At 39.0% G+C, this 24737-nt stretch overlaps 1 protein-coding gene across 1 annotated transcript in view; it reads left to right on the forward strand.

Moving 5' to 3' along the window:
- The first annotated feature begins 1082 nt into the window (after nucleotides 1-1082).
- LOC101549171 (phospholipid-transporting ATPase ABCA3-like) overlaps nucleotides 1083-24737 on the forward strand; it is an 80328-nt gene continuing 56673 nt past the window's right edge. Inside the window, exons 1-7 of the mRNA XM_055136796.1 lie at nucleotides 1083-1142; nucleotides 1597-1849; nucleotides 4469-4596; nucleotides 6093-6234; nucleotides 15422-15678; nucleotides 20959-21075; nucleotides 23123-23240. Of these exons, the coding sequence (XP_054992771.1) occupies nucleotides 1083-1142; nucleotides 1597-1849; nucleotides 4469-4596; nucleotides 6093-6234; nucleotides 15422-15678; nucleotides 20959-21075; nucleotides 23123-23240 (1075 nt within the window). The remainder of the gene's footprint in view (nucleotides 1143-1596; nucleotides 1850-4468; nucleotides 4597-6092; nucleotides 6235-15421; nucleotides 15679-20958; nucleotides 21076-23122; nucleotides 23241-24737) is intronic.

Raw genomic sequence — 24737 nt, forward strand, 5'->3', positions numbered from 1 at the left:
CTTTCTTTTCTTCTCGCCCTCTCTCTCCCTGTTTTTTATAGTTTTATTAGTTTTTTATTAGTAAAGGTTTCATATCAGGATAATAATGGCTTCCTAAAATGAATTTGGAAGTGTCCCCACTTTAGTTTCTGTGGAAGTTTGAGAAGTATTAGTGTTAATTCTTCTTTTAATGTTTGATGGAATTTCTATGCGTATTCATTTAGAGCTGGAAACTAATAGGGAAAAAAATCTTGTTGACTTTATGCCTTCTGGAATAATCTTGCTGATCTTACAAAATGTTCTACTAGTATTTTTAAATTTCCATTTTGGGTTTTTGTGTGAGTGTGAAACAATACTTTTTTTTTTTTGAACAGAACTTACTTAGAAAGATGTGAGGGGAGGGGCTGGAGCAATAGCACAGCGGGTAGGGCGTTTGCCTTGCACGCGGCTGACCCGGGTCCGATTCCCAGCATCCCATATGGTCCCCTGAGCACCACCGGGAGTAATTCCTGAGTGTAAAGCCAGGAGGAGTAACCCCTGTGCATCGCCGGGTGTGACCCAAAAAGAAAAAAAAAAAGAAAGATGTGAGGGGAGAGAAGGAAAGGAATATCAGCTCAAAAGAGCAAGCAAGCAAGAAGACAGAGAAAAGCAAGCAAAATACATGTTCAAGGAAGAACACAGGTTACAAAAGCAGGCTTTTCCTTGTGTTGGTTTTTGGGGGTTTTTTTCCATCTTTTTTGGGCCACACCTAGCGATGCTCAGGGTTATTCCTGCTCTGCACTCAGAAATTACTCCTGACAGTGCTCGGGGGCCCATATGGGATGCCAGGGATAGAACTCAAGTCATTGGATGCAAGGCAAACATCCTACACACTGTACTGTGGCTCCAGCCCCTTCCTGGTATTTTAAACTAACTGCTAAAACTTCACTGGGTAGTAACCAATTTAATAGATTAAAATTTTCATTGTTTCAAGTCTATATATTTTTGAAGTTAATGAGGAGAAGATTAGAATATCATTATCTTGATGTTTTCTCTCTTTTTTTTTGTAGCATAACATTGAAAAGCCTTTCTTCTATTCTTATAGTTGAACAGTCTATAGAACTATGGGTTTGTTGATGTTCTACCAATTTTCAGCGCTCCTCTGGAAAAATTTCACCTTAAAGGTAGGTACAAGCAGCTGTAAAAATGTCCTTAAGGGCTTATTTATGGTAGTTCAGATTATTTGTATACTTTGATATTGAAAATCTAATTTCATGACTATAAGTAGCCCTTCGTATATCATAAAACCTAGTTTTTCAATATTAAGATATAAGAAGTTCAGCGAAGGGTCAGGGATGTGACTCTATGGTAATGTTTTATGCTTTGTATGCGACAGTTCTGGGTTTGATCTGTGGCACCACAAAAAACAAATAATATTTAATTGTTGAGAGGGGAGGAATAATTATGAGATAATTATTATTATGAGATAATTATTAATAACAAGTATTACTATGAAATAATTCAGAAAATACTGGAATTCTATAATAAAATTTACAAAAACTAAATGTAAGAGACTATAATTTGGGTTGAATATATGTTCTCAAATTAATGGAAACTATCATTTTGTTCCTTTTCTAGTGGAGGCATTTTTCTGATTTAATATTGGACGTCCTAACAGCGTTGCTATTTCCAACAACACTTTTGCTATTTCGTATAATTATTAACGTGCATGCTGTTCACCCTCACAGTTTTAGTCCTCACAACATCAGTACCCTGCCACATTTTCTTAAAAATTCTGAAGAGTGGGAACTGGTTTATGTGCCTTCTGATATTGATGTGCTGGAAGATATCATTGAAAATGTGAGGAGCAATCTAAACATGAGTAATAAAGGTTAGAAATTAAGGTTTTCTATAATACTTTTGAATTTTTTGAGGAATTGAAACAAGGTGAAAAAAATTAAGTTGGGGGCTGGGGTGATCACTTAAGGGGCTATACATTCTTTGCTGGAGCGATAGCATAGCGGTTAGGGCATTTGCCTTGCACACAGCCAACCGGGGTTTGATTCCTCAGCCCCTCTTGGAGAACCCAGCAAGCTACCGAGAGTATCTAGCTCACACAGCAGAGCCTTGCAAGCTACCATGACATATTACAGTAACAAAATAAAACAATAACCAAAAAAAAAAGTCTCACAATGGAGACGTTACTGGTACCCGCTGGAGCAAATTGATGAACAGGATGACAGTGATACAGTGATACATTCTTTGCCTGTGGGAACCCTATATTTGAGTTTCAGCAGTGCGTGGTCCTCCATGCATCACTAAGAGATATCCCTGAGCCCCTTGTTGGGAATAATCCACAAGAACTGCTGGGAGTGGCTCAATACTTTTAAAAACTGAAGTTGAAAGTATCCCAATCCTTGATTTACAATATAATTGCTGTAGAAACAGCGTACTATTGGTGATACATATCCGAAACATCATAGAAAACCAAGAGTGACCCACAGAAATGTAAATTTTGTTTACAGTGGTAAATATTCTTTCAATAAATGGTAATGAATATTTGGACATCAGTAACTAAGAAAATGAAAGCTCATACCTTAGGCAAAAGTTATATTAAAATGTATCACAGATATAGAGGCAAAATTACTATATAAATTAGGAGAGGACATAGAAAAATGTTTATAACTTATATCAGTTGAATTCTTTAAGCATGACAGTCAAAGCATCATCCATGGAATTTAAAAATTGACAAATTAGACTTTGTTCATATGAACTTTTGGATCTTTTTTCACCTTTTGACTACATTTATGTATTAGGGCTGGAAAGATTGTACAGTACCTTTATGCACACATAGATATATCCAAGGCCAGAGACAATACAGTGGAGAAAGCACTTGCCTTGCATGTGGTCAACCTGGGTTCAATTCCTGGTACTACATACAGTCACCCCTGCAGGAATAAGCCTTGAGCACAGCTACATGTTGCCCCCTCCAATATATATATTTGGAGAGAGAGAGAAAAAGAGAGAGAGAGAGACAGAGAGAGAAGAGTGTATACTTTGAACATACGAGGTGTTAGGTTTGATCTTTGATACTGCAAAGAAAGAAGAATTTCTAATTATTTTTTCCACAGTCCACTTAGAATACTTTGCCACTACATTGTAATTCTACCTATTTTCTTATATGTAGGACTTTTTACTATTTCGGGGGACACTGCACCCAGCAACGTTCAGGGGTTACTCCTACCTTTGCACTCAAGAGTCACTTCTGGCAGGCTGAGAAGACCATATAGGGTGCCTGGGATTGAACCTGGGTCAGCTGCCTGCAAGGCAAGCACCCTACCCGCTATACTATCACTCCAGTTCCCAAACTTTATCATATTTCCATCTTTATATTGTAGGTTTTTTTCTACATCACTGCACAATTTGCCCAGAAAATGTTTATATATATGTATATATATACACATATATATAACCATATCTATCAATTTATATAAATGTAAAATGTTACATTCTAACAAAATAAAAACTATTTAAATATTTACCATGGTGGGGAGCTGCAGAGATAGCACAGTAGATAGGGTGCTTGCCTTCTGAGTTCACTCTCTGGTACCCCTTATGGTCCCTGTGTCTCACCGGAAGTGATCACTAAGCAAAAAGCAAGAAGTAAGCCCTGAACAGACTGGCTATGGCCCCAAAACAAGACAAATATTTACCATGATTATTGCTTTTCCTTTATTGTTGAAGTTCCATGTCTTCTTTTGAAAATGCTAATATTCTTCCTGTTTCTCTAGATCCACCCATTATAAACCTTTCTATTAGTAGTTTTCTATAAATCCTAATGATGCCATGTATGGTCTTTTGTGATAGACTTCTTTAGCTTAGGATAATATTTTTAAGGTTCATCAACTTTTTAGCATATAGGAACATTTTATTTCTATTGATAATCAATTGTGTGGATATACTGCCTTCAGATAGGATAGCCTTTACCATTGATAAATATTTGGATTATATCCACCTTTTGACTATAAAAAATTTTCCTCGTATTTTCTGTGATATATAGTTTTATTTCTCTAAACTATATATCATTGAATAGAATGACTATGTCATATGCTAACTCTGTTTAACTTTTGAAAGACTGCCATACTGTATACCATTTTGCATTCTAGTCAGCAGTATATGAAGATTCCCACTTCCCACTCCTTACCTGGTATAACCTGTATCATTTATAATAGCTTTCTTGGTGAGCATGGAGTAGTATCTCATTGTGATTCTGATTTTTCATTTATGAATCACTGTTAAAGTTAGTTAAAGTTAAATTTTTGTAAATTATCTAAGATTGTTTTAAATCCCAGATACTCATTAAGTAGTCATGGTTCGCATGTCTGAAAAACTATATTTTAACACAAAATATTTAGATAGACTTCTGTTCATGTGAAAATAGTAACTTATCTCTCAGGACTGATCATCAAACATTTTTATTTCAGTAAAAAATATTTTCTTGTCTACACAGTTCATGGCTTTTCTTCAGAACTTGAGCTTGATAACTACATTAAGTATGACAATGCGTCCAAAAAAATTTTGGCTGCGGTTGTGTTTGACTTTGACTTCAAAAACAGCAGTGACCCTCTACCACTTCAGGTGAGAAATTCCTACCTTGCGTTTTACAAGTTAATATGTTTCTAATAATTACACTTCTAATTGGCAGGATTTTTGATGCATATGAAATTTTTACCTTATTTTCTGAAGAAACTTCTTTTTACTAAGATCTACTACTTGTACAAAATACAAGAAATGAATCCATATCTGAGAAATCATGTATGGGCTCTTTATCATTATGCTGATAAGAGAAAAACATTATCTTCCATATGCAAGGCCTTTGATTCACAGAATACTGCTCAAAAATTTTTTGACAAAAGATGGCGAAACAAACTTTTAAAAGCATTTACATTTTTACTAACTTACTGTACTCAAGAAAAATTGTAAGACATTATTCTATTCTTTCTTTGAACAAAACACAGAATTTAAGTCCTTTTATAAATCTTTAAAGAAAACTACTAAGGGGCTGGATTGATAGCACAGCGGGCAGAGCGTTTGCCTTGCACACGGCCAGCCTGGATTCGATTCCCAGAATCCCATATGGCCCCCGAGCACCGCCAGGAGTGATTCCAGAGTGCAGAGCCAGGAGTAACTCCTGAGCATCGCTGGGTGTGACCCAAAAAGCAAAAAAAAACAAACAAAACTCTAAAGTCTCAGCTGCATTGATTCAGAACTGGGACATTGTAATCGCTGAGGGAAAAGACAGTACTTTGAACTTTTTGGTTTCGCTGCAGCCCATTTCTAGGCACTCAGAATCACCTTGATGACACATGTATTGCAACAGATGAGTTCCCTCTTAGACAACTTTTCCATATCCCTAACATTTGCTCTTCGTTATAGTATAACTGTCACTGTCACTGTCACTGTCATCCCGTTGCTCATCGATTTGCTCGAGCGAGGACCAGGAACAGCTCCATTGTGAAACTTGTTGTTATTGTTTTGGGCATATCGAATACGCCAAGCGTAGCTTGCCACGCTCTGCCACGCGGGCAAGATACTCTCGGTAGCTTGCCAGGCTCTCCGAGATGGGCAGAGGAATCGAATTCGGGTCTGCTTTGTGCAAGGCAAACGCCCTACCTGCTGTGCTATCATTCCAGCCCTATTATAGTATAACATGACAAGAAAATGGAAGGTACCAAAACTGACCTAATCCTTGGCCCATGTTACAAAAACAGCAAGGCCAGGGAAGAAGAGAAATGGAGTAGGGGAGTAAAGAAGAGATTATTTGGGGATATCATAGGGACAAGGGTCAGTGACCTTGGACACATCATTGGTGTAGAGGCAAGACATCTGTGTGCATCTCAACTGCATGGGACTCAAACTAATTAAACATAGACGTGTACCTGTTAGAGAGGTGGGCTGAGGGGTAGAAGGGAACCTGGAGACACTAACGGAGGAATACTGACACAGGCAGTGGGATTTGAGTTGGACATTGTTTGCCTGAAACTATTTTTGACAGCTTTGTAAATCATGGTGCCTAAGGAGAAGACAAAAATAAATTAAAAAATAAAAATAGCTGTTTCCTATTTTCTCTTTAGGTAAAATATTATCTGCGTTTTTTCAGGACACAGTGGAATATCTCTTCATTAGAGATGGTAGACTGGGCAACGTCTTTGCTCTTTCCTGTTCGTCCTGTTGCAGGACCCAGGAACCCACATGTTAGCGATGGAGGAAATCCTGGTGAGCGAATCTTTGGGCTTATCATTTCGTTGACATCATTGTGTACTAACAGACACACTTGGGGCTGGAGCAATAGCACAGCGGGTAGGGCATTTGCCTTGCATGCGGCCGACCCAGGTTCGATTCCCAGCATCCCATATGGTCCCCCGAGCACCACCAGGGGTAATTTCTGAGTGCAGAGCCAGGAGTGACCCCTGTGCATTGCCAGGTGTGACCCAAAAAGCAAAAAAAAAAAAAAAAAAACACAGAGACACATTGTTTTACTCATATTCCCAAGCAGTGCTCAGGAGGCCTAAGGGCCACTCCTGAAAACTCTCAGGCAGTTTGGCCAGCAGTTCTGTGTAGGACCGACCTGTAAAAGTGGTGCTGCACAGGCCCTGCTGTCAACCCTGGGTCAACCCAGCAATATTCAGGGGCTTTATGAGCTGCATTTAGTAATGTTTGAGGGCCTTGAGGTGCCAGGGATTGAACCAGGGCTGGCCATAGTAGAGAAAAAGTCTTTGTTAAAATTTTGTTGAGATTGCCTAGGGTAGTTCTATTTTTAAATATTTTGAAAAAAATCCATACATCGTTTTTTAAAAAATTTTAAATAAAAAGAAGATAGATGGAAGGGTAAGTGAAATTGCAACATTAATATGTATTTAATCTTTGGGAAATGATTTAATGAGGTTTCAGTGAAATGTCGAGAAATAGCAAAAATTGTAGCATGTTTAATGAGAGTCCTTAAGGGATTAAGAGAGAAAAGAGCATAAAAGTATAGGGGATGAGGGAGCCAGGGAGATATCTTAGTGGTCAAAACCTGGGATAACCCATGCTTGGCACTGCTGAGTTTACCTCTGAACTTAGCTCCAAGCACTTCTGGACTTACCCAAGAAGGTCCCTAAGCACCACTGGGGTTGTTCTGCTGGACCAGCTTCGAAGTATCACAGGAAGTGACCCTAAGCCCCCTGAGTACTGCTTAAAGGAATCAAAAGACACAAAACACACGTGTGTGTGTAGAAAATGGAAGAACTCATTTTTATTAAATTAGTCACTTTAAATTGATTCGGGGATAGCGAGTACAGATTTCAAGATAAAGACCTTTTGGTCAAGAGAATATAACAAGTGTAAATGTATAAGTACCTAATGACAGCTTCAAAATATATGTAGTAAAAGTTGATAGAATTGGGGCTAGAGTGATAGCACAGCGGGTAGGGCGTTTGCCTTGCACGTGACCAACCTGGGTTCGATTCCCAGCATCCCATATGGTCCCCAGAGCACTGCCTGGAGTAATTCCTGAGTGCAGAGCCAGGAGTAACCCTGTGCATCACCAGTTGTGACCCAAAAAGCCAAAAAAAAAAAGTTGATATAATTAAAGGAAGAATTGTGCAATTTTACAGTCATAGATGGAGATACTAGAATTCTTTTAGCATCTGGTTGATCTAAACATCAAATTACAGAAATGTAAATATCTGATGAGTCTAAACATAAGATTGCAGAGATGTAAATTATATAAAAACCATTTTGTTTCCCTAAACTGATTGACATTTGTATAATACTAACAGGGGCAGAATATACATTTTATTAGCTGCACAATATTTTTTCTTTTTTTGGGGGGTCACACCCGGCAATGCTCAGGGGTTACTCCTGGATCTGCACCCAGAAATTACTCCTGGCAATGCTCGGGGGACCATGTAGGATGCTGGGAATCGAACCAGGGTCAGCCATGTGCAAGGCAAACGCCCTATCTGCGATGCTATCGCTCCAGCCCATTAGCTGCACAATATTTTACACAAGATTATAAAATGAATCTCATTGAAATTTAAAAATACGAAGTTTTGATAACAATAGTATTGACTTAGAGATGGAAAAAAAACAGTCAAATAGAGAAGGATGAGACCAAGGTGGTCACAAGGAACAGAATGAATGCATAAAAATGAAATGAAACACAGTATTCCATGAGGAATCTTGCTGTGAAAATTCACTGGAGAAGACATCCCTCAACTCAGGGAGACTCAACTCTATGGAAGGCAGAACCAAGGAGAGCATTCCTGGGTGGTGGGAGGGGAAAAACAGAAACTAGAAGAAAAGGGTTTCAAGTCCAGTATTAACACCAACCTAGGACATGAGGGAACTGGTCTCAAAAAAACAGAGCATCTGGGCTGGAGCAATAGCACAGCGGGTAGGGCGTTTGCCTTGCACGCGGCCGACCCGGGTTCGATTCCCAGCATCCCATATGGTCCCCTGAGCACCGCCAGGAGTGATTCCTGAGTGCAGAGCCAGGAGCAACCCCTGTGCATCGCCAGGTGTGACCCCAAAAAAAAGCAAAAAAAAAAAAAAAAGAGCATCAGGGGCTGGAGCAATAGTACAGTGGGTAGGGCATTTGCCTTGCATGCGGCCGACCCAAGTTCGATTCCCAGCATCCCATATGGTCTCCTGAGCACCGCCAGGAGTAATTCCTGAGTGTAGAGCCAGGAGTAACCCCTGTGCATAGCCAGGTGTGACCCAAAAAGCAAAAAAAAAAAAAAGAGCATCAGTTTTATACTGGCACTTGCTGCGTTACAAAGATTTGAGTCCCAGTATCACAGTGTGCAAGAAGGGGCAGCAGTAGGAATGCAGTCTCAGCTCCACGCAACGGGCTCGCCTCCTGAGCTGACACTGTCCTGTCCCGCTCCCCAACAGATTTTACTAAGCAGTTAGACTCTTCACAGCATGAGTTTGTCTGTTAGATCTCAGGAGTTGCAGAGTATTAGGACTTCTTAAGTCAAGCAAAGGATGGTGCAACCACGCTTGGCCCCAGCTTGGAATGGACATTTAGGAAGTGAGGACCACACAACCAGGTCCCAGCCTCAGGTCCAGTTAGCAGGGAGTAACAGCCTAAACTGCCACCCCAACAGACCCCCCAGTCTTACCTGTGCTCTTGGTGGGTCAGAGCCTCAGCTTTGCCTGACAGGCTTCACCCTACAAACTTCTAACAGTTCTGTGTATCTTGCAACCAGGAATCCTCTAGTCATTGAAGTTATCACTCAGGCTTGAGGGAGTTATATAAACATTCTCAGAGAAGCAACAGCTAAGACATTTGTTGCCTTTACACCAGCACTGCAAGGAATAGTTGATGGACAATTATTTTTATATCACTGCAGCACTGTCATCCCATTGTTCATCAGTTTGCTTGAGCGAGCATCAGTAAGGTCTCCATTGTGAGACTTGCTGTTACTGTTTTTGGCATATCGAATGTACCATGGGTAGCTTGCCAGGCTCTGCCGTGTGGGCGAGGATACTCTTGGTAGCTTGCTGGGCTCTCTGAGAGGGACAGAGGAATCGAACCCAGGTCAGCCACGTGCAAGGCAAACGCCCTACCCGCTGTGCTATTGCTCCAATCCATAAAACAAAAATATTGAATGGTAAAGAGAACCAAAATCCTCAGAAAAATTATAGGAAGTTCCTTCACATCAATAGCTTATCATTGAATGCCGGTGACTGAACTCTTAAAACCAAAGACAGAGTAGCTGGATGGATCAGGAAGCAAATACAACTTTTTGCTGTCACATCTGAACTTTTATGATAAATGCAGGCTCAAAGTGACATGTTGGAAAATAGTCATATAGAAAAATGGCACACTGAAAATGCAGGAACTTCCATAGATGTGTCAGAGCAAATGGCATCACATTTAAAGTAACAAGAGAGGAGAAAACATTATATATTAATTACAGAATCAGTAAATCAGGAAGATATAAATCTTTCCAGCAAAGTTTTATGCTCCATATTCACTTGTATCACTTGTCATTCCATTGCTCATCAATTTGCTCAAGAGGGTGCCAGGTAATGTCTCCATTCGTCCCTGTCACATGCTAGAGTAGCCCAATGGCGTCTGCTCACTCCAGGAACATGAGGTGTCGCAAACTATTCGTTTAGGGTCTTCACGAAGAAGTCTGACCATCTTGTAGGTGGCCGGCCAGGCATTCTTTTGACGGACCATGGAATCTAGACAGTAACAGCTCTAGTCCAGCGGTCGTCTCCAAATTGCATTACATGTCCGGCCCATCTGATTTTCGACGCCTTGGCAAATGAGACAGCATCCCTGATTCTCGTCGATGGAGGTCAGAACTCTGTATTCCTTCTCTCACTTGAGTGAAACATGATACTCCAAGCATAGCTTGGATTCCTCTGTGGGTGACCCGAATAGCGTTTCTTGTCCTGTTTTCATAGGACCCAGGTCTCTGAGGCGTATGTTAGTGCAGGAAGTAAGGTGGAGTCGAAAAGATGTGCACGGAGCCAGAGGTTCTTCGTCCTCTTAACAACTTCTTCAATGCTCTTGAAGGTGCTCCAATGCCACTCTCTTCCTCTTGAGCAGCTCAGGTGCCAGGTCATTCATCATGTTGAGTTCTCGACCTAGGTACACATAACTGCTGCATTTGGAGAAGTTTGTTCTGTTGAGAGAAAATGGAACATCAGGAACTAGTCCATTTCATGTAGGTGAAACATGAAACATTTCTCCATTTCATGAGAAATGACCGTTACTCATGAACATTAACTTCGTGAGATTCAGCTGCAGTCCAACCTTTCCACACTCACTCCCGGTCGAAGTTGGCCAGCATTCGTGCCGCTTGGCTAATATTTGGTGTTATTAGAATGATGTCATCAGTGAAGCGGTGGTGTTGTAGTGCCAACCATTTCTTTTCACTCCCATTCCTTCCCATTCCAGTCGTCACATGACATTCTCGAGGATGGCACTGAAGAGTTTCGCTGAAATGGTATCGCCCTGCCAAACCCCTCTCTTAACATCGATGATCACTTCCTTGTAGAATGGTGAGATCCTGGTAGGGAATCCGTAATACAGCTCATGGAGGATCCCGATGTACTGAGTTTGAATGCCCTGTTTGGCTAGGACTTCGATGACCGCTTCAGTCTCAACAGAATCAAAGGCCTTCTTTAAATCAATGAATGTTAGACAGAATGGCATCTTGAACTCTTGCAAAACCTCAATGAGCTTGGTCACTCTGTGAATATGGTCAATCGTGCTGAATCCTTTTCGGGAACCAGCTTGCTCGCCTGGTTGTCCTTCGTTTACTGTTCTGCCAATCCTATTCAGGATGACTCGAGTGAACAACTTGTAGACAACGGACAATAGGTAGATCAGGCGATAGTTGCCGATGTCATTGATGTCTCCCTTCTTGTACAACAGAACAGTCTTGCTGGTTTTCCATTGGTATGGAACCTTGCATACAGACAAGTAGCATGTGAAGAACCGAGCCAGTCTATTGACAATTACTGGCGGCAGATTCTTCAGATGTTCGGGTATGACCTTGTCTGGACCAGGTGCTGTATGTTTCTTTACTGATGAAATGGCATGTCAGATTTCGGAAAGGAGAACGCTGGGAACAACATATCCATCCTGCGGAATTTGGTATGTGGGCAGGTGGACATCGCTATCAAAAAGATCCGAGTAGAAGTCGTGGATAACCTTTTCCATTGTCCTTCTGGAAGATGTGATAGATCCATTAGGACCTCAGAGGGCAGACATCTTGGTCTTATAGTTGGTTAAGGACAGGAGGGCAGTTCATAGCAAGTCAGGCTTACATCAGAAAAGAAGGAAAAGTGTAAATTAATGACGTCACCTCACAGCTTGAAAAATTCGTAAAAGAACAACAAAGTGAACCCCACAGTAAATAGAAGGAAGGAAATAATTTTAAAATGGAGCATAAATCCATAGAAATCAAGAAAATGATAGTGAAACGAGGAACTGATTTCAAGAATAAGCAATACTGGGGCCTGAGTGATAGCACAGTGGGAAGGGCATTTGCCTTGCACATGGCAGACCTGGGTTCAATCCCCGGCATCCCATATGGTCCCCCAAGCACTGCCAGGAGTAATTCCTGAGTGCAGAGCCAGGAGTAACACCTGAGCAATGCTGAGTGTGACCCAAAAAGAAAAAAAAAGCAATACTGATAGACTTTTAGCTAGACTCACAAGGAAACAATGAGAGAAACCCCAAGATCTTAGAGGAGGGAGGGGAGAAATTATGATAGACACCTCCTAAATTCAAAAGACCGTAAGAGGTCTACAAACAGTAGACTACAAACAGTTTGATGCCACAGAATGAAGAACCTAAAAGAAATCTATGAATTCGTAAAGTCATACAACCTCACAGGAGTAAATCAGAAGAAAATGGAAAATCTGAATAGACAAATAACAAGTAAGGAAATTGAAACAGTTGTTTAAAATTATCCCAGAAACAAAGGCCATGATCAAACTATTGAGTTTTTTCAAACATTCAAAAAGACTTATGATCTCTACTATTCTTTAAAGTCTTCTAAAATATTGAATAAATAGATGTTTCTATGAATCCAACATTACCTTAATACTAAAACCAGTCATAAATATTAATTTAAAAATTACTGACCAATATTCCTATTGAACACAAAGATTTTCAACAAAATCTTTGCAAATCAAAATTCAACAGTACATCAAAAGGGTTAAACTTATGATCAAGTAGGATTCATTCCAGGGATACAAGGATGGTTCAATATGTGAAAATTAATTCACATTAATTAATATAATGTAACTAAGAAATGGAAAAATAAAATGAGTCTTATCAGTGGATGCAGAGGAAGCTTTGACAAAATTTAACATTCATTCATGATAAAAACTCTCAACAAATTAGAAATAGATGGAATGTACTTCATTGTAATAGTGGCCACAATACAACAAAGTCAAAATTAATAACACACTCAGTGATGAAAAACTAAAAACCTTCTCTTTGAAATCAGGCACAAAGCAAAGGATATCCCATTTCCCCACTATTACTCATTATAATTTTGGAAGTCATCCTAGCAGTCAGGCAAGGAAAAGTATAGGTGATGTTATGGAATGATACAGCAAAACTACAGAGTCAACAACACTGAAATCACGAGACCCAAACTTTAATAACTAAATGTAAAAGGTGCCTGTTGAGGTGACAGGCTGAGGTTGGGATGGGTGGGTAGGAGATGGAATCTGGGGACACTGGTGGGGAAAAGTTGACACTGCCAGTGAGATTGGTGATGGAACATTGTATGTCAAAAACCCAACTATGAATAACTTTATAATAACTTTATAATTCTCAAAATAAAATACAATTTTTGAGAAAAATATGCAAAAATATGAATAAAATACAAAGGTTTTTCAGAAACAAAGATAGTAATTAGGTAAGAAGCTTACCTTGCATGTGGCTAACCTAGATTCAAACCCCAGCACTGCATATGGTCTTCCAAGCCCCACTAGAAGTGAGAGCACAGAATCTGGAGTAAGCCTTGAGCACTGTCGGATGTGGTCCAAAAATTGATTAAAATGAAAAGGTTTTCATATTAAAGGAAGCTCAGCCTAAAATAAAGACACTATACTGAATGGGATCAAATATTTGCATACCATAATCATATATTTACATATATATATCCAAGATATATTAAGCACTCACAAATCTCAATAATAAAACATCCAATAATCCCATCAAAATGGAGAAAGGAGATGAAGACGACATTTGGATGACCAACAAACATATTAAAAATTGTTCATTGTCATTTATTACCAGGGAAATGCAAATCAAAAGGACAGTGAGATAACCTCTAGTTACTTTTACTTATTTATGTGCCACTAGTGATAATGGCACATAAATAAGTAAAAAAAAACCTGGAAACAACCCATGTTGTTAGGGTACGTGATGTAAAGGCATTGTTGGTTCACTGTTCTTGGAAATGTCATCTGGTTCAGCCTTCTTGGGAAGCACTACGGGCATTTCTCAAAAAAAGTAAGAATAGAGCTCCCAAATATAATAGTAGATACTGGTGTATATACTTTTGGGCATCTGCCCCCAAAATACACACAAAAAAAATAATTCAAAAACATTATATGCACACCTCTGTACACTTAGTACAATAAAGTACAAAAGCCAGGCTATGGGAATAACTCAAATTTCCAATGACGTTTGAATGAATAAAAAAATGTCAGATGAATAAATAAAGAAAATGTGCTGTTTATAAACAGTGAAATACTATGCAGCCATAAAATGAGTCACGAAGTTGACTGCAGCACAGATGAAAGTGGAGGGTATCATGTTCACTGTCACTGTCCCTGTTCACTTCGTTGCTCATCAGTTTGCTCAAGCGGGCACCAATAACGTCTCTATTTTGAGACTTGTTGTTGGGTGTCATGTTGAGCAAAATAACTTAGAGAGAGGAGGACAAATACAGATATCTCACTCAAGTGTGGTACAGAGACATCGTTAGAAACAAGGGAATAGATTGTATCGAACAAAGGCAAATCCTTGGCCTTGGATCGCAATTAGATTACTAAACCCTGAGGGTAAGAGTGGGGGGAATAAATGGACTAGATACAACATAAGGATGGTTTAGAATCTTGCTAAATCTAAACTTAGGGGCAGTGTGGGAGGGTCTTAGATAGTTTGGTGGTAGGTAGCAAAGTGCAGTATCTTTATACACAAATACCATGATGGAGACCATATGATGTCTCCATGATAATATCTAAAATTAGATCTTTCATCAAGCAACATATTTCTAATTCAGGTATCAAGTAAGCCTCAGAGAGATTAGAAAAATTAAATTTAATAAAGAAAAAATGTTACGATTTAGGAGAAGAATTGGAGGGAGGTGCTACAGCTAAAGCAATGCTTCAGAAGACTTTTGCAGTTCCTCTAAAGACAGGAAAGCCTAAAAGGATGAGTTGTAATATTGAAAACTTAAAGTAAAGCTGCTTAAACTCCTGGATGCCTTTTAATTTATGGCTGACTTTGTTTCACTGAAACAGTTTTCCTTAGAGACCATTTTGTATTATTCACTACAACATGTCTGTACTTAATTTCTTTTTACATTTCTAAGTCTTGGTCTCTCTAATGTTTAAGTACGCATTCTTCTTGTAACTCTAAGTTGCGTTTAGGAAACCCACCATTTTTATTAAAGGTAATTAATTTGTGTAAAATAGGCATCAAAATGTACCTCTTAAAAATGCAATTTTACTTCTGTGTCAAAGCTATAGTAGGTTCCCAGAGTAATTATTTAATTAGCCTTGTCACAATAATAAGTTTATTATTGTAACATAAATTATGTAACATATTAAGTTATAGGTGATACTCATAATTACTTGAATTAACTTGATTTTTGTGTCTCTGAGCTATTGATCTGCTTTACTTAATAATTCTTGTTTTATCATGCAGGATACATCAAAGAAGGGTTCCTGGCTGTACAGCATGCCATAGATAAGGCCATCATGCTGTATCATGAAAGCAGTGCTAGACAGATGTTTGATAATATCAGTATCCTTATACAGAGATTTCCATACCCACATTTTTCTTACGATGGATTAATTATGGTCATGAGCTCTTTTGCCCCTTTGATGTTCATACTCATGTTCTCTCCAACTGTACTGTCTAGCATGCGGTTCATTGTGTCAGAAAGAGAAATGAAATTAAAGGTAATCCAAATTATTTTCTGATAAACTTTCTATAAATAATTTTTTAGAACCGTGTAAATTGTATCATACCCCTATGGCAGAAAATTTAAATACAGAACAGAAAATGGAGGTATAGTCACCATATCAGTTTTCCATGCTGAAATACTTCAAAAATAAACTTCCTGTGGGAACAACATCAAGGGAAAACTTGAAGCAAGGAAGGAGACCAAAAAAAGGTCACTAGGAGCTGGAGCAATAGCACAGTGGGTAGGTTTGCCTTACACGCAGCCGACCCGGGTTTGATTCCCAGCATCCCATATGTTCCCCTGAGCACTGCCAGGAGTAATTTCTGAGCACAGAGCCAGGAGGAACCCCTGAGCAATGCTGGATGTGACCCAAAATTCATTGTTTGCCTATTATATACAAAACTTCAAAACTCCGCCTGTATAAAACATATTACTTAGGTTTCTGCAGTGTAGACAGGTACCCATTTATCATTTAGGGAGAATTGTGTGCCAGTGTAGAAAACAATTTACCAGTCAGATTTCCATGTAACACTCAAGAACTAATCTTGCAACCTATTTAAGAACAGTATTCCTAGCCTTTTTTTCAACATAGTACACAATATATAAGATCAGATAAATACTGTTACTGTCATCCCGTTGCTCATCGATTGGTCGAGGAGACTCCTGTAACATCTCCATTTGTCCCTGTTGCGTGCTAGTGTAACCCAATGGCATCTGCTCACTCCAGGAACATGAAGAGCACATTATTGTTACTGTTTTTGGCATATCGAATACGTCACGAGTAGCTTCCCAGGTTCTGCCATGCAGATAGATAATACTGTTAGAAAGTACAAAGTGGAATTGCTAGAAGTACCTAGTTTTTTATAAAGGAGCAATAAATGTGAAGTAAAGCATGGAAAGCCTCTTCAACAAGTAGTGATGGGAAAACTGGACAGCAACATGCAAAAAAAAAAATCAGACCTCTGACTAATGCCAAACACAAAAGTTAGATAAAAAATGGATTAAAGACCTCAGTATCAGACCTGAATCCATAAAATACATGAAGGAGAACCTAATCAACACCAGGCTCACTGCTGGACCCCACAGGCTTGGTTGTGACTCTTGCATAAATACATTTGTTGAAAAAACTCAGGTATTCGGGTTTTGTGACAGAAATTGCTAGGCTGTCACTGAGTCAGGGATGTGTGACCTCCCCCCATTCCTCTGTTCTCCCTGGACCCTGACAGTCACACCCACAAACTGCCTCTAGCACTTGCCAAGTAAGCTCATTAACCAGCCATGATACAGAGACTTATAAATAAATCTCAGAAGAGATCACCAAGCTGCAGAGACACTTCCAGAGTCCAAAGTCACCATCCAGTTAATAATTCAACCCCAGTTGTATCACCCATTCAAAATTTTAGAATTCCTGGAGCGTGCAGCTGCAAAGGCGGCTGCACGACATCTCTTACTCCATGTCACTGACATAAGGAATAGCACACCACATTGGAGGGGATGTAAAGTAGAAGGGATGTAAAGTAGAGGGGATGTAAAGTACAAGGCTTAACCTGTAAACAACATGTTAGTAATGTTTTCTACAAGAGTTTAATGGCTCCAGGTTGAGATACAACAATCTTCACACTTTCTTTCAAGGAAATCTGTTTCGGTCATTTTTAATGAATTAAGTCATAACAGGCAATACAAAATAAATAAATTAGGGCCTGATATTGGGGCAGGTGTGAGTTGTGGTTGGGAAAAAAGGAAATAATGGTGCTGGGAAGGTGCAATGATGATGAGAATTGTGTTGGAATATTGAATGTAATAAAGCAATGTGAAAATTTTTATAAGAATAATTTTTTTAATAATACATGGAGGAAAATGTGGGCAGAACTTCTCCATGACATTGAAGAAACTAAGAGGAAACACTGCTGACCAAGCAAGCGGACGCAAAGATAAAAAAAATGGAACTACATTGAACTAAGAAGCTTTAGGGCTAGAGCGATAGCACAGCAGGTAAGGTGTTTGCCTTGCACGTGGCTGACCCAGGTTCGATTCCCAGCATCCCATATGGTCCCTGAGCACCGCCAGGAGCAATTCCTGAGTGGAGGGTCAGGAGTAAGCCCTGAGCATAGCTGGGTGTGACCCAAAAAGCAAAAATAAATAAATAAATAAATAAAAATTAAGAAGCTTCTGCACCTCAAAAGAAACAGTGAATAAAATACAAAGATAGCCCATGGATTGGAAAAAATTATGTAATTCCCATCTGATAAAGGGTTAATATCCAAGATACATAAGGCACTGGTAAAGTTTACAAGAAAAAAAGACTCGATCGAAAAATGGGGAGAAGAAATGAACAGAAACTTCCTCAAAAAAGAAATGCAAATGGCCAAAAGACACATGAAAAAAATGCCCTACATCGCTAATCCTCAGAGATGCAAATCAAAACAACCATGAGGTAGCATCTCACACCACAGAGACTGGCATAGATCCAGAAGAACAAGAGCAAGTAGTGCTTGCATGGATGCAGGGGAAAAGGGACTGTCCTTCATTGTTGCTGAGAGTGCCAACTGGTCCCGCCTTTTTGGAAAAACAATATGGGCATTCCTCAAAAAACTAGAAATTGAGCTCCCATATGACCCAGCCATACCACTTCTGGGATTATAGCTTGGAGGCCCAAAACATACAGCAGAAATGCACTTCTATGTTCATTGCAACACTACTCACAGTAACCAGAATGTGGAAACAACCTGAGTGCCCAAGAACAGATGACTGGTTTGAGAAACTGCGTTACACTACACAGTGGAATATTATGCAACTGTTAGGAAAAATCAAATTATAAAATTCTAATGAATGGATGGACATGAAAAGTATCATGCTGAGTGAAATGAGTCAGAAGGAGAGGGATAGACAGAATTATTGGGCTCATTTGTGGGATATTTAAAAAAAATAATATGAGACTAATACCCAAGACTATAGAATCAAGGTCCATTGGTTGGAAGCTTGTCTCTAGTGCTGGGGAGAAGGCTGTTGGGATAGAAAACGGACCACTATGACAAAGATACTTGGAAATGATCCCTCTGGATAGGAACTGCGTGCTAAAAATGGGTATAGAACAAACATTATAACCTCTCTCTCTCTGTACCTGTATTGCAATCCATAATGCCCAAAAGAGGAGAGAGAAAGAGCAAGAAAAGGAAAGTTCCTGCCATCAAGAAAGGCTTCAGGGTGGGGTTGCAGGAGGAAAAATAGGGACATTAGCGGTAAGAAATGTACACTAGTGGAGGGTTGGGTATTGGAACTCTGTATGGCTGAAACCTACCCATGACCAGCTTTGTAACTCTGTATTTCATAGTGATTCAATTAAAATTTTGCTTTATTTTTGCTTTTGAGTTTTTTGTTGTTCTTGTTCTTGTTTGCTTTTTGGGTCACACTCAGCGATGCACAAGGTGACTCCTGGCTCATGCACTCAGGAATTACTCCCGGCGGTGCTCAGGGGACCCTATGGGATGCTGGGAATCGAACCCGGGTCGGCCACGTGCAAGGCAAATGCCCTACCTGCTGTGCCATAGCTCCAGCCCTCAATTAAAATTTTAAAAAGCATGCTAATTAACGAATACTGGAAAAACTCATCAGTAGAAACCTTGAGGAAGGAATGAAAATTGAATACAAGATAGTTGAAATTATAAAAACAAATGAAAAGCATAAAGGAAATATAAAACTTCAGAAGAAAGCATAGGAGACTGTCAAGTCACATAGTATATACTGTAGCACTGCACTGCCACACTGTCATCCCATTGTTCATCGATTTGCTGGAGTGGGCACCAGTAACGTCTCCATTGTGAGACTTGTTACTGTTTTTGGCATATTGAATATGCCACGGGTAGTTTGCCAGGCTCTGCCGTGTGGGTGGGATACTCTCGGTAGCTTGCCAGCCTCTTTGAGAGGGACGGAGCAATCGAACCCGGGTCGACTGCGTGCAACCCTACCTGCTGTGCTATAGCAGGCTCTGTGGTGCAATGGATAGTGCATTGGACTTTAAATATTATTATTTCAGAAAATTTAATAAAGGTTATAACAATATTTTACAGATGTAAGAAACACCTTCCCTTCCTCCACTATGAACAATACACTTGTTCTTACTTTTTTCTCTCTCATTCTTCTGAAATTATGCAATTAACAATTATGTATATACTATGCAGGAGACATAGTATATACATAATTGTTAATTGCATAGTAGGAAATTAAAGACTAGAACTTAAGGAAGTAACAGCAGATTGCTTTCCAAAGTTGATGCTAGATGTTAAACCACAGATCTTCAAAGAAGGAAATCAAAAGAACACAGAGCAGAATAAACCTATCTCACACACACACACACTTGCACAAGTTAATGTACACACACAACATGCACACACATGCGCATATACCTCAGCATATTCAAACTGCTGAAAACCAAAGAGAAAGAGACATCTTGGAAGAAGCCAGAGGGTAATAAAAAGACACATTACCTACAAGAAGCAAGCATGATTACAACCAACTATTAACTTGGATTGTTAGAAGGTATACTTGATAATATTGTTGGTATAGTGGAAAGAAATTCTAACTCCAGTATTTCAAAATCTCACTTGAAATGGTTTTCATTTTGGTCCAATACTAGTTGTAGTGGGTTGGAGCGACAGCGCAGTGGGTAGGGCTTTCACCTTGCACTCGGCCAACCCGTGTTCAATTCTTCCGCCCCTCTTGGAGAGCCCGCAAGCAAATGAGAGTATCCTGCCCGCAGGGCAGAGCCTGACAAGCTACCCAAGGCATATTCAATATGCCAAAAACAGTAACGACAGGTCTCACAATGGAGACGTTACTGGTGCCCGCTAGAGCAAATCGATGAGCAATGGGATGACAGTGACAGTGACAGTGACTAGTTATAGTGTTGAAAACTAAAATCTCCTGGTGAGCAGAGAGATAATGCTTGCCTTCCATATGGTTGACCCACGTTCCATCCATGGGCACCCATTTGTGGTTCCTCAATTCTTCTAGAAGTGAGCATTAAGCCAGGAGTAATTCTGAGCACCACAGGGTGTGGGGCCCAAGATAATCTCAAGAGTAATATGTTTTAATGCCAGTATGACATTTATGGTGTCATTTTTATCAATACACTTTGACTTTCTGAGCCTTGTTTTTCTCATTTACAAAATGGAGATATTAACTACATAGCTTTTTCATGGAAATTTAATTAGAAAGATATGTGGATGCACTATTGCTGATGCTAGTAATATTTTTATTTTTATTGACTTTCCTACAGGACTACCAGATCATAAGTGGACTTAGAAACTGGATGATTTGGGCTGGCTATTTCTTCACATTCCTCCTAATTTATATCATTACCATATTTTTGATATGTGTGTTATTCTTTGTCAAGGCAAGCATCTAATTTCATGCTATCCAACAGATATATAATGATTGTCATATGTAGATATTTTAAAGTAAAACAAGTAAATTACTTAAGCCTTTATGTAGAAAATATTTTAATATGCTTCCAATGCAAAACTTGGGATATTTTTCATTATTTTTATACGTACATTTCAAACTTTAGTTTGTATTTTATGTTAGTAGAACATGTTAAGTCATACACTATATTTTCATTAGAAAATTACTTGCTCTGAATTTGAGTCTACTCTTGTATTGTTACTTTTATTTAAAAATGATTACAGTGAAGGATTATCATTTAGATCTAATGATTCGGATCTTCAGGGACACGAAGCAGCTTAGGGAATTCATAGTCTTGAAACCAATCTCAGAAAGCATTAGTGGAGCTATTTTAAAAGGCAAGACAGGGCTGGAGTGATAGTACAGCGGGTGGGGCGTTTGCCTTGAACGCAGCCAACCCAGGTTTGATTCCTAGCATCCCATATGGTCCCCCAAGCATCGCCAGGAGTGATTCCTGAATGCAGAGTCAGAAGGAATCCCTGAGCATCGCTGGGTATGACCCAAAAAGAAATTTAAAAAAATGGGCAAGACAAACTCCTCATCAATACTTGCCATTAGGTACAGCATTCACTCATGATGATATGGTTGCTCTCTACTTGATTAAGAAAGGTATATTTACTCCTGGCTTCTAAGGGATTTTACATATTTTCAAAACAAACCGTCTCATTCATATTGAGTGTTCTATGTCTAAAGAGATTTTTTTACATCCATAGAAAATGTATTGCACTATTTTTACTTATTAACACAGATACTTAAGCAGTACCTGTAATATAATACGTAAACTATATTAGCACAGGATTTTTTAAAAAGTTTTATTAATGATAGGGAAAACATGATCATTACCACAGTGAGGTCCAAGTACAAAATTAAATTTAATGCAATATATTTTAGATGCTAGAGTTGAAAATTATTTATGTAAGTGAGAATAGGTTTATATTAAATAATTTGAATTTATTTGCATGCGTTAAAATCACGTAGTCATTACAAATTTATTTTTATTGATTTATTTTCTAATAATTTCATTTACCATTCCTTTAAGTTTTGTTGGAGCAAGCAATATGAACCAAATTTATTATTTGTCTGCCAAGGGGGCAGGTTGGGGGTGGGGGGGTTAGGGTGGGGGGTGGGAGGGAACCTGGGGGTATTGGTGGAATCACACAGGTGATGGCATTTGTGTTGGAACATGGTATTCCTGAAACAACTCTATTTTGAGCAACTTTATAAATTAAGGTGCCTTAATTTTTCTCAGTAAAAGTAAATAAAAACAAAGTTAAATGAAAATAAAAACCCTACAGTCACACTAGCTATATTTTAATTGCTTAGTGTGGCTAAATGACACTTAATAAGACAATTCTAGTCAACTGTAGTGTGTTTCAGCTGTCCTTTGAAAGAAAAAAGATGATAAAGTGTACAACTATTGTCTCAGCACTATATGGCTGAAACCTAATTATGAGCTTTGTAAAGATCTATCTCACAGTGATTCAGTAATCGTCATCACTGTCATCACTGTCATCCCGTTGCTCATCGATTTCCTCGAACTGGGGCCAGTAATGTCTCCATTTGTCCCAGCCCTGAAATTTTATCAGCCTCTCCTTACTTGTTTTTCCCAACGATTGGAGGCTCTTTTCAGGGTCAGGGGAATGAGACTGTCATTGTTACTGTATTTGGCATATCGAATACACCACGGAGAGCTTGCCAGACTTCAATAATAAAACCTTAAAAAAAATACTGTCTCAGGTTTCCAGGAGGATGGATGGGGATTTTATTTTCTCTACTGTAGAGGTTGCTGAATTGCTGATAAAAACTTAAACCTTTCTGTAAGAAAGCTTCAAGAAAGTTTGTCAACCTTCATCTCATTGAACTTTAGCCATTGAACAGTTTATGTATTTCATTAGCTCCATCGTTTTCTTCTTTGCTTGTGTTTTTGTGACACTGTGTATTCTATACCTTACATGATGTCATGATTGTTTTTGTTACAGGTTCTCAGTGAACCAGTATTCCGCTACAGTGATTTTAGTTTCATCTTCACCTTTTTAACTTGTTATGCCATCGCCTCAACACTCTATGCCTTTATGGTTAGCTCATTCTTCACTAAAGGTGAGCCCAAGATGCCTTCTTTAATAAAAGTTCTGTTTTAATTGCTCAGAATCGGTGTTTGGGAGCTCCCTTTAGCCAACTCATTTATCGTCTTGATTTATAATCTAACATAGAAGATCGATTGCACATGAGTTGACTTGAGGTAAAAAAGAGGACACTGAAAATTAATATGACTGAATGTATATAAAAGAGAGTAAAATTGTCACCATTTAGAACACTTAAACTGACCAATGATTTCTGCAAAAGTTGTTTTCAAGTAACTTTCAATTAAGAGATTGATAATCATTTATTATTCATCATATTCTTTGTATTTACCGCATGTAGTCCCCCATGCACTTTAAGGGAATGTTTTCTGTTATGTCTGTTAGGAACAGATAGTTTATTATCTATCTGGATCTGATTGTTATGTCCTTTACTAAAAGTAAGGTACTGAGCCTGAAAAAGTTACTGTAGACTTTCAAAATTGCATTTCTCATCACAATATCCTGGTGTGTTACCTCCTTACTAGAGTGACAGATAAGCAAATGCTTCTGCAAGCCACATTCACTTCCGCACAGCGTAAGAATTTCATCCTTCATTTTTTGTGTTTGTGTGTCTGGTAGTGTAGTATGGAATTGCTCTTCCTTGAATTTAGTCCATTTTACTTAACTTAGTTTTTGAAACAACTTAAACGCCGTAATTTGCATAGTTGCTCATAATACAGTTGTCTCGGGCATTCATTGTTCAATCACCAGTCCCACCACCCAAGTGAATGTCCCAAATAACATGTTAACCAAGGTGCTGAACATGTTTCAAGGATTTGTTAAGTTTGCCGTTGTTATGCCACTGCCTCAACACTCTATGCCTTTGTAGTTGGCACATTCTTCACTGAAGGTGAGTCTAAGATGTCTTCTTCAACAAAATTCCTGTTTCAGTTCATCAGAATAGGTGTTTGGGAGCTCCTTTGAGCCAACTCATTTATTGTCTTGATTTATATTCTGACACAGAAGATCAACTGCAATTGTTTCATCTTTTTGATAAGACAAGTGCTAAATTGGACTTTTCAGTAAGAGATGGTGTCTTTCAGGGCCAGAGAGATAGTACAGTGGACAATACACTGGGCTTGCATATGGCCAACCTGGGTTTGATCCCTGGCACCCTGTTTTTGATTCCCTGAGCCCCACCAGGAATAATCGCTGAGTATAGAGCCAGGAGTAAGCCCTGAGCTTGCCAATCAATAAAGAAGAAAACGTTTTTCCTTGTCTCCTTTAATATGATCTCTTTCTGAGATTAGCACAACATCTCCACACAATTTAAGTTACTATTTCTACATAACCCATCTTTCTACCTTTACTTTCAGCCTTCTTGTGTCTTTAGACTTTTGTAAAAGCATATAGTTGTTTTTCTCTTCTGGCCAACCTTTTTATTTAAATATTTTAATACATTTTATTTAAATAAATTATGGAGAAGTGGGGGCTGGAGCAATAGCACAGCGAGTAGGGCGTTTTCCTTGCATGC

This window comes from Sorex araneus, chromosome 4 (assembly GCF_027595985.1).
Source record: "Sorex araneus isolate mSorAra2 chromosome 4, mSorAra2.pri, whole genome shotgun sequence".
NCBI classification, from domain to species: Eukaryota; Metazoa; Chordata; class Mammalia; order Eulipotyphla; family Soricidae; genus Sorex; species Sorex araneus.